This window comes from Chiloscyllium punctatum, chromosome 32, assembly GCF_047496795.1.
Source record: "Chiloscyllium punctatum isolate Juve2018m chromosome 32, sChiPun1.3, whole genome shotgun sequence".
NCBI classification, from domain to species: Eukaryota; Metazoa; Chordata; class Chondrichthyes; order Orectolobiformes; family Hemiscylliidae; genus Chiloscyllium; species Chiloscyllium punctatum.
This window is the reverse complement of record NC_092770.1, coordinates 45,353,627-45,369,847: the sequence shown is the minus strand read 5'-3', so window position 1 is coordinate 45,369,847 and position 16,221 is coordinate 45,353,627. Positions and strand designations below refer to the sequence as shown.

The 16,221-nt window shown below is 38.5% G+C and overlaps 1 protein-coding gene across 2 annotated transcripts in view; it reads left to right on the top strand.

The window, feature by feature from the left end:
- LOC140458133 (voltage-dependent L-type calcium channel subunit alpha-1C-like) overlaps positions 1-16,221 on the top strand; it is a 703,829-nt gene that overhangs the window by 631,501 nt on the left and 56,107 nt on the right. For both annotated transcript variants that reach the window (XM_072552243.1, XM_072552244.1), the window contains exons 25-27: positions 4,891-4,943; positions 12,868-13,014; positions 15,215-15,416. In XM_072552243.1, coding sequence (XP_072408344.1) covers positions 4,891-4,943; positions 12,868-13,014; positions 15,215-15,416 — 402 coding nt within the window. The remainder of the gene's footprint in view (positions 1-4,890; positions 4,944-12,867; positions 13,015-15,214; positions 15,417-16,221) is intronic.

Sequence of the window (16,221 nt, the reverse complement as noted above, 5' to 3'; positions counted from 1 at the left end):
AGGCAACATCGGAGGAGCAGGAAAATCAATGTTTCAGGCAAAAGCCCTTAACCAGGAATGAAGGCAGAGAGCATCCGGGCTGGAGAGATAAATGGGAGGCGGTGGGGCTGGGGAGAAGGTAGCCAAGAGTATAATAGGTGGATGGAGGTGGGGGTGAAAGTGATAGAGAGGAGGGTGGAGCAGATAGGTGGGAAGGAAGATTGGCAGGTAGGACAGGTCATGAGGATGGTGCTGAGCTGGCAGATTGGAACTAGGGTAAGGTAGGGGGAGGGGAAATGAGGAAACAGGTGAAGTCCACATTGATGCCATGGGGTTGGAGTGATCCGAGGCTGGAGATGCAAGCACTGAGGAAGCAGATGTGGCCGTGGTAGCAAGTCTGTTTTAGGACATGGTTGAAGAGCTTCAGGGCAGAGGAGATGACCTGGGGGTTAGTCACTGGTTAGTGACAACAGTTTAAAACATATTTTGGGGAGAGATTGGCTACCTTTCAGTTCTTGATTACATCGCTGCAGAGAGGAAAAAAACAGGAATGCTCTCTTTTGCAGTCTGCAGACATTCTGCCTCTGATTTGATTTGATTTATTGTCAAGTGTACCAAAGTACAATGAAAAGCTTTGTTTGCAAGCAATACAGGCTGATCATAGTAATTAAGGGTATACAGATAACAGCGTGAAAAAAAATTTGGGCAGCGTAAGGCATATGAGTTATGCCACACAGGACATCAGTAATAACAGCAGCATTGTTTAAGGTTAGAGAGTCTATTCATCAGTCTAAATGGCTGGGAAGAAGTGTGCTTCAACCAGCTGGTGCGTATATTCGCGCTTCTGTATCTTCTACCTGACAGAAGAATTCTAGGAGAGCATTACTGGAGTCGGATGGGTCTTTTTGGTGTTGGCAGCATTTCCACACTAACAAGACATGTAAACAGAGCCCATGGATGGGAGATTGGCTTCTGTGATGGTCTGGGCTATGCATACCATCTTATTGTAGTTTCTTATGGTCCTGGACAGAGTAGTTGCCATACCAGGCCATTGTGCACCCAGAAAATTTGCTTTCTGTGGTCCATCTGTAAAGGTTGGTGAGGGTCCTTATGGACATGCCAAATTTCCTGAGCCACCTGAGGAAGAGGCATTGTTGTGCCGCCTTGACCGTCGTATCTATTTGGGAAGTCCAGGACACGTTGTCGGTTATCGTCACTCCGAGAAATTTGATGCTTTCTCCCCTCTCAACCTCTGCTCCATTAATCTAGATGCAGGCATGCTCTCCTCCTTTCTTTCTGGAGTCAATTGTCAGTTCTTTAGTTTTGCCAACATCGAGAGAGAGATTGTTATCATTGCACCGTGTCTATCCCCTTTCTATATTCTGACTCATCATTGTTTGATATCTGTCCTCCCATGGTGGTGTCATCAGCATTTGTTCCGAATTTGACAATACAGTCGTGGGTTTACAGGAAGTGCAGCAGGGGGCTGAGAACGCATCCTTTGGGGGGGGGGGGGGGGGGTGCTCCAGCGTTGAGGGTTAACATGGAGGAAGTGCAATTGTCCATCTTCACTGACTGTGGTCTATGGGTTAGGATGCTGAGGATCCAGTTGTATTCTTGAGACACAAGTTGTCATCTACCCAGAAGCCAAATCCTGTTGAAGGCTTTGCTTCTGTTTGAAACAAGAGTGAACTTTTTGCATTCTTTCCAATATGAAGGGATTGAGGTTAATCTTCTGCTACTGTGTTTAACAGACCAAAATCCATATGTTGAATTAGGCAATAAAAGACTTCTGGAGATTTTGCAAAAATTTGATTGTAAATCTACAATTTACACAAAGACAGGTTTTATGTCTTTCCTGTCTGGATCCTTTCATTGTCCAGAAGCCAGCACTTCCCCTGTTGTGTCGACTGTCCCAAGAAACTCTTGCCTGTACCATCATCCCTACCTTTCCATACCTCAACTGTCCAACTGGGGATAAGCTAGTAAATAATAAAAACTGCCCACCAGGGGCAGTGTGATAGTAAACAAAAATAAAAAATAACAAAGAAAATAGTGGGTAGAAAATCAAAATATGCATTCCCAGGTCAGTATATCAATGGAAACTGTTTACTTCCTCTGTCAGAACACCCGTGCACAATTAAAAGAAAACCTAGCTCCTTTTTGGTAATTTGCTTAAAACAGGTATTTTAGTTAATCAACCTATTCAGATATTTATTACTCACCTGTGAAGCAGGTAGAACTTAAACTCTTAACTCCCAGCTCAAAGGTAGGGACACTACCACTGCACCACAAGACCCCTACTGGAGCAGGTAGGAAATGCAAAGTACAATGGTCATCATGCCCCGACTAATTCTGAGCTGTTTTGGTTCACCTGCATTTCTAATATAGTCAGTAAGGAGGTCCTGCTTTAGTTAAATTGGGAACTAGTGAGGCTGCAACTGGAGTACTGCACACAATATTGGTAATTAATTAGGAAAGATATAAGTGTGTTGGGATAGTTCAGAGAGGATTTACCAGGCTAATACCTGGGATAAGACGGTCGTCATATGAGGAACGTTTGGACTGGCTAGGCTTAAACCTGTTGGAATTTAAAGGCGTAAGAGGTAACTTGATTGAAGCATCTAAGATCCCGGTGGATCCAAAGAAGGCAAAGTTTCCTCTTATGGGAGAGTCTAAAACTAGGGGTCATTTAAAAAAGAATATTGTTCACCAATTTAAGCAGAGTTTAGGTGATTTGTTTTGTTCTCGCAGTGTTAGAGTCCTTGGAACTTAGTTCCTGAAAAGGTGATGGAAGTAGAGTTATTGAATATTTTGAAGGCAGAGGTAGATGGTTCTTGTTATTCAAAGGGCTAAGTGATTTTTAGGATTGGCAGAAATACAGATTTGAGGTAACAATCAGATCAGGCATGATCTTGTTGAATAGAGGAACAGGCTCAAGGGACTGCATAGCCTACTACTGCTCCTAATTTGAATGTTTGTACAGGATTAGAAAGTGAAGGAAGTTATTTTTAAAGATATTTTTGATCTTGCCACTTCTGTGGCATATTTACTTCACATTCCGTACAAAGTACAGGAATCTGACATAGCATTTGAATCACTGAGATCCTATTTCATGAAGTTAACAGATGAGTGACAGAATTCTGATGGTACCTTAAAACTTTTTATTTTAATTAGCCTAAGTGGATATGTTTGCTGACACCCATGTACTGCCAGTTATTAAGTACGATATTAAACCAATTATTGAAAATTAAAATGAAATGCATTTATTTATGTGAACACTGTAAAATACCATTATCACAATATACTGGTTTATTGTAGTAGGATCATTAATTGGTATTTGTAACTAAACTACCACCTGAATACATGTATTTTAAGCGAATCTTTGAAAATTAAAAAAAGGACTTAATTTAACAAATTATTTTTGTGACCCACCGTATTGATTAATTAAAATTGTATCATTAATTGGTATTTAGAACAATTTGTAACTATATTTATAAGAAATATAATTGTTCTTTGGTATCAGCAAGCACAACCTTTAATTGCTGTATCTGACCTTGCCTGAGTTTGCTGTTTGCACTTACATAACTGGCAAATGGTGCTAACTTGGCCATTATTTTTATACAGTGTTTGAGCCTATAAGTTTAAAGATTGTTCTGCCATTATATTATTTCATTGTCAATGTAAATACAAAATTCGTTATAATAATGAATGGGGGCGGTATGGTGGCTCAGTGGTTAGCACTGCTGCCTCACAGCACCAGGGTCCCCAGGTTCAATTCCAGCCTTGGGCAACTGTCTGAATGGAGTTTGCACGTTCTCCCCGTGTCTGCGTGGGTTTCCTCCGGGTGCTCCGGTTTCCTCCCACAGTCCAAAGGTGTGCAGGCCAGGTGAATTGGTCATTCTAAATTGCCCATAGCGTTAGTTGCATTAGTCAGAGGGAAATGGATCTGGATGGGTTACTCTTCAGAGGGTCAGTGTGGACTTGTTGGGCCAAAGGGCCTGTTTCCATGCTGTCGGCAGTCTAATCTAATCTAATGATACATGCATTGCAAAAGAAATGCAGGATTGTCATAGTTCCCAAACATTTGAGCAAAATGTGAAGAAAGAATATTTAATTGGAACTTATAGTTTGCTCTAGCATCACAAGTGTCATAAACCCATATCACCATATTTCAGTTGTGATCATGCTAATTATCACTAAATTAATGACAGACGCAGACATTCCCATTCACAGGCCTTCATTTAGAAAGCTGTTCTAAATAACAATCAAAAGAACTGTGGAAGCTGTAAATCAGAAACAAAAACAGAAGTTGCTGGAAGAGCTCAGCAGGTCTGGCAGCATCTGTGAAGAGAAATGAATGTTAACGTTTCAAGTCTGGTGACCCTCTGAACAATTGTTCTGTTGTATTAAAGCAATTGGGGAGAGAAACTGTAACAAAATGTTTGCAATGTTGGCATTGATAAGAAGAGTCGAAGAGTGTGGTGCTGGACAGAAAGAGCAAGACAGGCAGCGTCCGAAGAGCAGGAGAATCAACGTTTCAACCATAAGCCCTTCATCAGAGAATACAATATGGGCAATCACAAGCTAAGTTTATGATCAGAAAGACAAAGTGCCATTCTCTGGTCTAATATTGAGTTCAATGAAGTAGAATAAAAACAAATACCAAGGTTGAGTTGAGTGAGAAATTGAAATGTTAAAGGGTGGAGAACTTAGGATCATACAAACTGACAAGATTTGAGACATGCCAATAGCTGGGTTGTGACATGTATATCCAATTACTGCAGAATTTCTTACTAGATTATGTAATAATTTCTCTATTTGATTGCTCTGGTGAAAGAAAGTACAGTAGAAATTATGTTTCCCTTACGTTGTAATGGTATTTTAACTTTTATTACATTTTATTTCAAGGGGAAACTCTACACATGCTCAGATGGATCCAAACAGAGAGAGTTTGAATGCAAGTAAGTTAATTGTAAATGTATGTGCATTGTAATAAAGGAATAACCAACTGGTACTTGTTAATGTATCAGAGGTTTTTTTTAGGTGAGGCTCCTGACAACAATCCTTACTTATTACGAACGAAAATTGAAGAATTGAGCACTGAAATCATTGTATGTGATGTGCAGTATTATGGTTTTCCCAATGATGAAAATGTGTTGTTAATCTAGATGATATTTAAACACAAGCACAAGAACATTATGCAGTTTTCTAATCAATTCAACTACTGGCCCTCCTTAAAGTATGGTTTTACAGTTGTATTACATAACACTTATTTGTGTGTGGAAAGTAGATTGCTGCTGTCAAAGTTTAGATACGTTTATGTAGCAATGTAATGAGTCTGAGTTTAGGACAGTAATTTTTTTTACAGTGGAGATATCGAGTTTAGCTAATTTTGTTGCTAACAAATATATTGAGAATATCTGTTACATTTAATGCCAGCTGGATTATATGAAGTTATGTTATGTTGTTTGTGAAAATGTTGGATACTGTACTCTTAGTAAGTTATATGGCTAGAAGTAGCAATCCTTTTGCAGTAGCCTTCATTTATATACCATTAACTACATATATAATTACTTAGCAAGTAATCATTTGATAGTACAAAAATATTCAGTATTGCCAAGAAGACACATTTTGTCAAAGTTGTTTGTCTTGAACTCATGGGGACTCTGAAGAAATACTAATGTAAAGCGGAAACAATTCTTATGCTGCAAAGTTGGAAAGTGGACGCTCCTCTTATACAGTACAATTGATTTATTTTCCTTTACATTGGTATTATTAAGCATAAGATCTGAACCACTGTTCCTATCTCAGATTCTCCCCATCCTCATGTGCTCATGATATTGTTTTCTCTGTTCATGGTTAGTAACTGGTGTTATTGACACTCGTCAAGATCATATGTAAGTTTTGGCATTTATCACCAGCAAAAAAAAAAGAAATAATTATAACTTTACAGCAAAGTTTCATTATTAGGAGATGGAAGGCAAGAGTAGACATTTGCTGGGTACAGTAGGTTCTGTTATATCCTGTGTTTCTTCAACGTGAATTTGCTTTAACAGGATTGAAGAATTTAGACTATTACTTGTAGAATGCGAATTTTCCTTACCCATATTGGCTAGAATACGATTCCAGCCCCATTAGTTTAATGATGCTATAGTGCAATTTTTTTTTAACTTGAGATCACACAAGATTGGAACTATCGTGTCGTATCTGAACCAAATGTATTTGACTAATTTTATTGTGAACATTAATACAAGAGCTGTCTCGTTGTATATTTCCCCAATTAATCCCTTTCTTATTCTTTCAAAACATTTAGTAACATGTCTAAGATTGCATTATCAACTTTTACGGAATCACAGGGACAATCTACTGCTGAAGTACCTTAATACACTGCTCATAGAGATTTTTAAAAATAGTAATTTAAGAAAAATAGATTGTAAGGATTATCTTAGTATTTTGTAGAATTTTTGAGTAAAATAAAACTGAAGTATTATTGAGGGAACTGTCTGGTAGGAGTTTTGCCAAATTTGTGATTTAGGTGATCAGTCTGGGGTATTTCACTAATCTTATTATCAGTAATTTCAGGATATCTCACACGATCACACATTAGTGATCATAGAGTCATACAACACAGAGGAGGTCCTTCAGTCGATTGAGTCTATCTACGCTTTTCTCATTTTCCAACATTTAGCCTGTAGCCTTGAATTTTATGACATTTCAAGTGCTTATTCACATATTTTTTAAAGGCGGTCTGGTTTCCAGACATTTTAGCCCTCCCAGGCAGTCCATTTCAGACTCTCACCACTCCTCCACTCTCCTGTAAACCTCTTGCCATTCACAATAATTATACCTCCTCTTATTGATCCTTCAATTAAGGGAACAGCTACTTCCTATCCACTCTGCCCATGACCCTCATCATCCTATACACCTTAATCAGGTCCCCCTCAGCTATCTCCACTCTGAAGAAAATGACCCAGGCCTTTCCTAGCCTGTCTTCACAGCTAAAGTATTCCAACCTACGTAATATCCTGATTAATCTCCTCTGTAACTCATCCAGAATAATCACATCCTTCTTTTCATGTGGTGACTAGAACTTCATGCAATACTACAGTTGTGACCTAACCAAAGTTTTGTACAGTTCTAATACAACTTCCCTACTCTAGGTTGTAGTCCAACAGGTTTATTTGGAAGTGCTAGCTTTCAGAATGTTGCTCCTACATCAGGTAACTAGTGGGGCAGAATCATAAGACAGAATTTATAGCAAAAGATCACAGTGTCATGCAATTAAAACGATATATTGAACAAACCTAGATTACTGCTAAGTCTTCCATCTTTTAGAATGAATTCTAGGTTTCGGTTAAGATACGTTAGGCACAATCTACTTCTGCCAAAGCCGTGCTGGCCATTCCTGATCAAACCTTACCTTTACAAGTGGAGATAAAAGATTTTCTCCGTAGTTGCCCTACCAATGATCTTGAAAAGTAGAACGATATTAGCTATTCTCCAGTCTTCTTGGCAGCTCCCCTGTGGCCTGAGAGGAATTAAAGATTTGGGTCAGTCAGAGACCTTGTAATTATCTCCTTCACCTCCCCGCACCCTTGGATACAACTCATCTGGACCTGGGATCTGTTCACTTTTAAGCCTGACAAAGCCTCCAGTATCTCTTCATTCCCTCTGACAATAACAGAGCTCAAGAAACTCATAGTTCCTCTCCCCAAATTTTATACCTACATCTTCTTTCTCTTGAGAGAAAAGAAAAGTATAGTACTCATTTAATACCTGCCAACATCCTCTGACTCCACATGCAGATTGCCCCTTTGAACCCTGATGAGCCCTACCCTTTCCATAGTTATTCTCTTGCCCTTAGTACACTTTTAGCCCTTGAGATTCTCTTTAATTTTACCTATCAATATTTCTTCATGCCTCTTCTTTACTTTCCTAATTGCATTCTTGAGATCCCACCTTTGCACTTTCTATACTTCACTAGGGCCTCCATTGATTTGCTTCCTTTGCACCTGCTAAAAGCCTATTTTGTCCTTTTCATTTAATTCGAAATATTTCTCGACAGCAGCATTCTCTGGGCTTGTTGTCCTGCATCTCACTCTAAGGGGAACGTGTAGGGCATGTACTCACCACGCTTCCTTGTTGAAGTAACAAACATTCCCCACTGCTCTGCTGTAAAGTTTCCCACAAGTAGCTGAACCCAGTCTAGTTTGGTCAGATCCTGCCTTATTTTAATAAAATCTGCCTCCCCCCTGCAAACAAAAACTCTCTTTGCAGACTATCTCTTTCCTTTTCCAATATAAACTTAATATGTTGTGGCCCCTATGACTAAAATGCTCCCCCACTGCCACCTCAAATAGCTGTCTGTCATCACTCCCCAGAATTAGGTCCAGCATTGTGCCATCCTGAAGAAAGGTGTTGATATAAAAAGCTCCCTAAAACACATTTCAAGAAATCCACCCACCCTCAGCTGTTTACACTGTGACTATCCCAATTAATGTTCTGGAAGTTGAATTGCCCTAATGTAATTACTCCATTATTATTATTTCAACTTGAATCAATAGAAATACTCCCAAATAATTCTTATAATTTATTTTTCTTAAATTAGAATTTATTTAATATGCCTATGAACAATGGATTCAGTGCTTCAGCAGTAGGTTGTCCCTGTGATTCCATAAGAGGTGATAATGCAATCTTAGACATGCTATTAAATGTTTTGGAAGAATTGGAAAGGCAATAATTGGGGAACTGTACAATGAGACAGCTCTTGTAATAAACTACACAATAAAATCAGGCAAATACCTAGCAAATGTCTACTCCCAATGGCGCTAACAAACCTATTCACAAAGATGTTGGTCCCATTGTGGTTCAGCAGCAGACTGTCCCCTTTTTACAGGTCCCATTTTCCTCAGAAATAGTTCCAATGCCCCTGAAATCTGAAACCTCCCTCTTGCATGCACGCCTGAGTCACGCATTCATTTGCCTTATTCACCTATTTCTATACTCACTAGTATGCAGCACCAAAAGTAATCCAGAGATTACAATTTTAGAGGATTGCCTAGCTTTCTGAATTCTTGATGCAAGACATCATCCTATCTGTATTGTTAGTGCCACATGTGCCACAACCTCTGACCTATCAACATCACCCTGCAGCTGTTCAGTGATAACCTTGACCCTGGTCCAACGGGGGCAATGCATGGTCTCGGAAATGGCAGTCGCACACCTCATTATCAAGTCACCTACCACTATTTTCCTTGAACTTTTGCTCCCCTCTGCCTGTGCAGCAGTACCACCCTATGTGCTTCTTTCTCCAGTGGAATCTTCACTGTCATCCCTTTTTAACACAGAATGACAGTTATAAAGTGGGATAGCCTCTGGGACTCTTCTGTCTACCTGACATGTTCCTTTCCTCTGCCTGATGGTCACCCATTCTTTGCCTGCAGCTCCTCAGTCTGCAGTGTGACTACCTCAGAAAACACGCTAACCATATTGTCTTCAGCCTTATGGATTCACCTCTGTGCCTCCAGCCAACAGTCATGTTTCAGGACTTGGCATTCGAGCTGTTTGAATTGGTGGGACTTCCAACAAATGAGGTCATCCAGACTGCCAGAAGCATTTAGGAATTCCCAAATGCTGCAAATGGTATACTTATTGGCTTGGGCTCCCCTGTTATATTCAGTTAAATTAAAAAGCTTAATAAAGAAAAAGCTATCCTCTTACCCTGTAGACCATATGTGCAAAAAGAGAAACACTATGAAAGTAGTAGAAAAATAGTATAAAACACAATAGAATATTAAAAATCGGGAAGAATGGTCAGAAAAGTCAGAAAAGGTAGAAATTAGCTGTAATTAGCACTGTTGCCTGACAGTGCCAGAGACCCAGGTTCGATTTCCAGTCTGAGGCAACTCTGTGTGGAGTTTGCACAGTCCCCCCCATGTCTGCATGGCTTTCCTCCGGGTGCTCCGGTTTCCTACCACAATCCAAAGATGTGCAGGTTAGGTGAATTGACAATGCTAAATTGCCCATAGTGTTCAGGAATGTTTAGGTTAGGTGCGTTAGTCAGGCATAAATGTAGATTAATAGGCCAGGGGAATGGGTTGGGCAGATTACTCTTCAGAGGGTTGGTGTGGACTTCTGAGTCAAAGGGCCTGTTTCCACAATGTAGGGATCCTATGATTCACTGTAGCTGTGAAAAAAAGAGGATTGATCAAGCAATTATATGACTAAAAATGTGCCATAGCAGGGAGGCCAACAAATTTCTGAGGCATTTGGATTTTTTTTTTCTTGCACAAGTAAACTTGTTCAAGCTGGACAGACTACATCATAACTGAACTGGGATTAATATCCCTGCAGTGAAATTTGCTAGTGTTGTGGTGGGGGAATTTAAACTAACTTGTCAGTGGGATGGGAATCTGAAAAATCAAGTTAGAAGGACATAAAAGTGACAACAGGAAATATAAAAGTGGCAAGTGAAATTAAAAGGTAGATGAAATGAAGGCAAGGATCAACTAAACTTTGAATGCGAAATAATGCCAAAAAAACAAGTAAGGGCACTCTACCTGAATGCATGAGACAATTTTTGATATTCTTGGCTTCTTCTGCTGCTATTGGCAATTTTGTGAATGGTCTCAAGTGGTTCCAAACACATTAATAGTCCTGCTATTGCTGATCCATTCATCTTAACAGGTAGAATACTTGTGGTTTCCAAGCAGAGTTACCATAGCTAGATTTCATCATGAATGTACCAGTACAAGGAATGGGTGACCCAGTGCATGCAGTCAGTTTTCTGTTAAAGGTTGTGTCATTGAATTCCAATGATACAGGTGCATATTCTTAAGAGTATTCCTTAAGAACATTAAGAATTAAGCTTTCAGGTATCTTATGGCCGTGAGCATGTGTTTACCAATTTTCTTCATATTCATTATGCTATGAATGGCAAACACTTCTAACTTTTGACTTTGTCCACACTGTCTGTCAAACTCACAACACAGATACCTTGTTAAAGGCTTGCCCATTCTGAATCTTAATCCTGGTCTGTTTTGCTGCAAGCCTTATTTATGTGTGCATGTTTACACAAATCTCCAGTTATTTCTGCATATATGCTGCATATGGTTTTGATTTGGTTCTGGCCAATTGCAGTCTCTGTTGCATCTTTGGTGCCAGATTTCTTGCACAGATTCACCCACACCAAAAAATTTGAAGTTACTTCTGCCTGTTTGTTTGAGAGGGAGGATGACTGAGATAACTGACCCTGTCGGAATTTTTAAGAAATATCCATTACACAGAATGATTGCAATATGCTGAGATATAGGGGGATGTAGGAGTTCTAATGCATGGGTTACAAATGTTCATATGTGGGTACAGCAAGTAATTAAGAAGGATAAGAAAATGCTATTCTTAAGAGAGGAATTGGACATAAATGTAAGGAGATTATGCTTCACTGACACAGCATTGATGAGATCTCATCTTGAATACTGCAAACAGTTTTGTCTGCCTATTTAAAAAAGGAAGCAAATGCATTGGAGTCAGTTCAGAGGAACTTTACAAGATGAATGGGTTTTCTTATAAGGAAAAATTAAACAGGCTGGGCATGTTTTTGCTAAAATTTTAAAAAGTGATGAGCACTTTGATTTTTATATGAATCTGAACCATCTTGCAAAGGTGAACTGGAAAGGATGTTTCCTCTTTGGCATATGTTCAGAACTATGAAACAATGTTTTAAGATTCAGAGTTAACCAATTGGGATTGAGGTGAGGGAACCTTTTCCTCTCCGAGGGATGTGCAACTTTGGAACTTGCTGCTACAAAGGCTGCTGAGGCAGAGCATTTGACTATTTTTAAGATAGGAGAAAGTGAAGAACTGCAGATGCTGGAGATCAGAGTCGAAGAGTGTAGTGCTGGAAAAGCACAGCCGGTCAGGCAGCGTACGAGGAGCAGGAAAATTGATGTTTCAGGTATAAGCCCTTCACCAGGAATGAGGCTTGTGGGCCAAGAGGGCTGAGAGATAAATGGGAGGGGGAGGGGGAGGGGGAAGGTAGCCAGGATTAACTAGATGAAGGTGAGTGTGAATGTGATAGGTCGGAGAGGAGGGTAGAGCAGATAGATGGTAAAGAAGATGGACAGGTAGGACCAGGTTTGAGGGTGGTGCTGAGTTGGAAGGTTGGCACTGGGTTAATGTGTTGGGGGAGGGGAAATGGGGAAACTGGTGAAATCCACATTGACCCCCACCTTCATTGAGCTATCACAATCCTAGCTACCTTTCCCCCAGCCCCACCCCCTCCCATTTATTTCTCAGTCCTTGGCCCACAAGCCTCATGCCTGGTAAAGGGCTTATACCTGAAATGTCGACTCTCCTGCTCCTCGGATGGTGCCTGACTGGCTGTGCTTTTCCAGCACTGTTCGACTATTTTTAAGACACGCATAGATTGATTCTTATGAGACAAGGGAATTAAAGGTTAGGAGGAAAGTGGGAACGTTGCATTCAGAAAACAATTAGCGATTATTTCATTGAATGACTTAAAATGTTTTAAAAGTGCTGAATGACCTATTTCTGCTTCTAATCCGTACGTTCATAATATGCAATTTTTTATTTATTCCCTTTCTATTGTTTTATACATATCACTACACTACTGCAGATGGGAATGTTTTTAAATACTGTTATTAAAGAATTTGCTTAAGTGAGATACTTGAAGCTATTCTTGTGTCCCTCTGAGTAGCTGGCTCAAAAATGGTCTCAGCACATCCTTAATGTCTGCCCTCCTACTTAGCACAAAAGGTAGTAGAGAAGAGTGAAACTAAAATACTGAGCTTGAATGAAAATACTAATATATTTTGGGAGCTAAAATATAACTTGGCTACCCAATAAATATTTATTTCCTATTAATAGAGGGCAGTATATTTTGTACAAAGATGGAGATGTCAATCAGCCAATGATAAGAGATCGAAAATGGGAGAATAGTGAATTCAACTTTGATGATGTCCCCTCTGCAATGATGGCTCTATTCACTGTCTCAACCTTTGAAGGATGGCCACAGTAAGTAGAAAAAATGTCAATATGTATTATCATGTACTGAATCAAACAATAATTTGACTTAAATGGTTGCTATTTAATCTTTAAAGCACCTGTCATGGAATTTATAAATTGCAAAAATAAACAATGTACTAATATCTAAAACATTCCAAGGTACCTCATAAATACTTTAAACATAAAATCAGTTTTTTGTAATATGGTTACCAACAAAACCTATATTGTTTACGGTTATTTTCAACCTAATCTGAGTGGCACACAACAGTGTTTTTCTTCTCATTGATGGATGTAAGCAATATACTCTGGATTCTGTCATGAATGGAACTCAAAGTGACCCCCATCAGCCCTACTTGTAGTAAGGATAACTTCTTTGAAAACTTTAAGTTGTAATCTTCTACTTTGGAATACATGTTGAACTGACCACTCAGTATTTCCATCTCCTTTGAGGTTGACAGAGGTGCTGCCACTTGTTTTGACTTGTAAAATTCCCAAATTCTAGACTAAATGGCAATTTTGGTGCAATGTGAAGTTATCATAAGAGAGTATTACAAGGCCATCCAGGTTTTGGTTCCAACATTAGTATGTTATTTCTATTTCTTGAAAGGACATTTGAAGGCAAATTGGTGGAAACTTAAATTTTAAACTTCAAAATTTAAAATTAAAACCAAACCACTTGTGAGCATGAGAGGCACAACTGCAGAAGATATTGTACCAATAGATAGTAAATACAATAGAAGCTAATAGTTTTTTTTGGAAATTCCCTCAGAAATGATGTTGAAGAAGAAACTCTGGAATGTTGAGTATTTCATGGCCTCCATAGCCACTTCACAAAGACCAACTCTGATTAGGAAATGCAACACTGCATCTCAAAGCCATTTTGTAATGCTCTATAATTTTCAGTTCACTTTGATTTTACCAGCCAAGATTCTTTCATGCTCTGTCTTTGCTTGCTGTTTTGAGTTCACTCTTTCACGTCCTATTCTCTTCTCAACTTTGTGGTATTTAGTTCTGTGTCAGCTGTAAGCTCTCTTTTTCTGTATTCTGTCAAGGGAAACTTCAAGGTCAAGTACGGGCGGCAATAAATGCTGGTGAGCCAGTGATGCCCATGTCCCACAAGCGAATAAAAAAATTACTGTCTAGTTCAAAGAAGGATATTATCATTTAAGCATTAAAGAAATCATATTTCAATATAAAATGTAAATCTTTTTATCTTGAAAAACACAATAACAAATCAGCCCCAACCAAGCACTTTGAATATTAAACTGGCTTAAATTAGAAAAGAAGAAAATAGCAGAATATGACGTGGTAGGTAATTTCATTAATGACAATATAATTGTGTTAATAGTAACTACATAGAACGTATTACAGCGCAGTACAGACCCTTCGGCCCATGATGTTATGTTGACCTGTGGAACCAATCTGAAACCTAATATCCCACTCTCTTCCATTTTCATCCATATGTTTATCCAATGGCCATTTAAATGCCCTTAAAATTGGCTTCTTCTTACTACAGTTGCATTGCTTTTTTAAGAAATTATTTTATTTTTATTTTCTGCTCACGCTAAAATGGCAATTTCTTATCAAGCTTCTATCACTGCCCCTGTTGAACAGGCCACGAAATAATGACTGACCATCTGATTTTCTTTTTCCCTCCATGTAGGAAAATGTTGGTTTCTTTCTGTTGAGAACAAGACCTTGTTCTGGAGATGTGAACTAGTGTAAGGGACAGTAGCACAATGCTCAAATTATAAGTTTCTTTCTTGCCATTTCATGCCATTAGAAAACTTAATTCTAAAAAAAAACTCCATAGTTTGCAATTGTAATTTACTGGATGTTGCTTATTTAATGGCATGGTCTCAATTTAAACTTAACACCTAGATTTAAAACTGTGAATGGTGCTATAGTCATTATTCAGTCATAGAATAATATCCATCAATTTGATCCTTCTAGATTAATCAATAGATTCTGTCTTCAAGTTTCATATGAAGTACTTAGTTGAAGGTAGGGAGTTATGAAGATATTTATATTCTACATTTTCCAACACCTTAGCTGAAACAAACAGTACAATGAAATCAGATGAAAGGGGAGGAATCCAAAAGCATTGGAAGAAATTAAATGGATACAAAAACATTACCTCTCAGAATAAATTATATATGCTTTATATATGAATAAATAAAGATACATTTCTTCTGTCTTATGTTTGCAGGTTGCTTTATCGAGCCATTGATTCTCATACAGAGGATGCAGGTCCAATTTACAACTACAGAGTGGAGATATCAATCTTCTTCATCATCTATATCATCGTTATTGCTTTCTTCATGATGAATATTTTTGTAGGTTTTGTCATCGTCACATTTCAGGAGCAGGGGGAACAGGAATACAAAAACTGTGAACTGGATAAAAATCAGGTGGAAAAGAAGTTTTAATATTCAAATATGTGCTGGTATTATTTCTATCTTTTGAATAATGTTATGTGATTGTACCTCAAAAGATATATTACCAAAATCCTTGTATAATGTGTGGCATAAAATGAAGAATAATATTTCATTTATCACATTTTAGTTATTTTCGGTAAAGGTGTTTTTCATGCAAATAGACATTAGTAGTAGGTAACGATTTCTAAAATATTAAGCCCTCCAAATTGGCAAACGCACATGTTGGAGGTGATTCATTGCTCAGAAGTTATCGCATCTGACCGCAATATTAAATAGTGATGATCCTCTTCTCTGAAACAAAATAAAATTGAATTGCTACTTGGTGGAAAACAGGATAACCCACATTAATTTGGCCACTAACTAAACTCATTCTACCCACTCCTAGTTTACTTTCACTGATCTACTCCATTGGAGGAGAAAGCACAGGGAGTAAGAATACTTTTGACTGTTCTAATAAAAATCAGCACATACATAAGAATAATAAGAGCAATAGAAATAGGAGTACGCCATCTGGCCACTCGAGCCTGCAGAATCACAGCTAATCTTTTCATGGACTTAGCTCCAGTTACCTGTCCACTCACTGTAACCCTTAATTCCTTTTACTGTTCAAAAATCTATCTATCTTTGCCTTAAAAACATTCAATGAAGTAGCCTTAACTGTTTCACTGGGCAGGGAATTTCACACATTCACAACTCTTTGGGAGATAAAGGTCCTCCTCAACCCAGTCATAAATCTGCTTCATTTTATTTTGAGGCCATGGCCCTTGTTCTAGTTTCA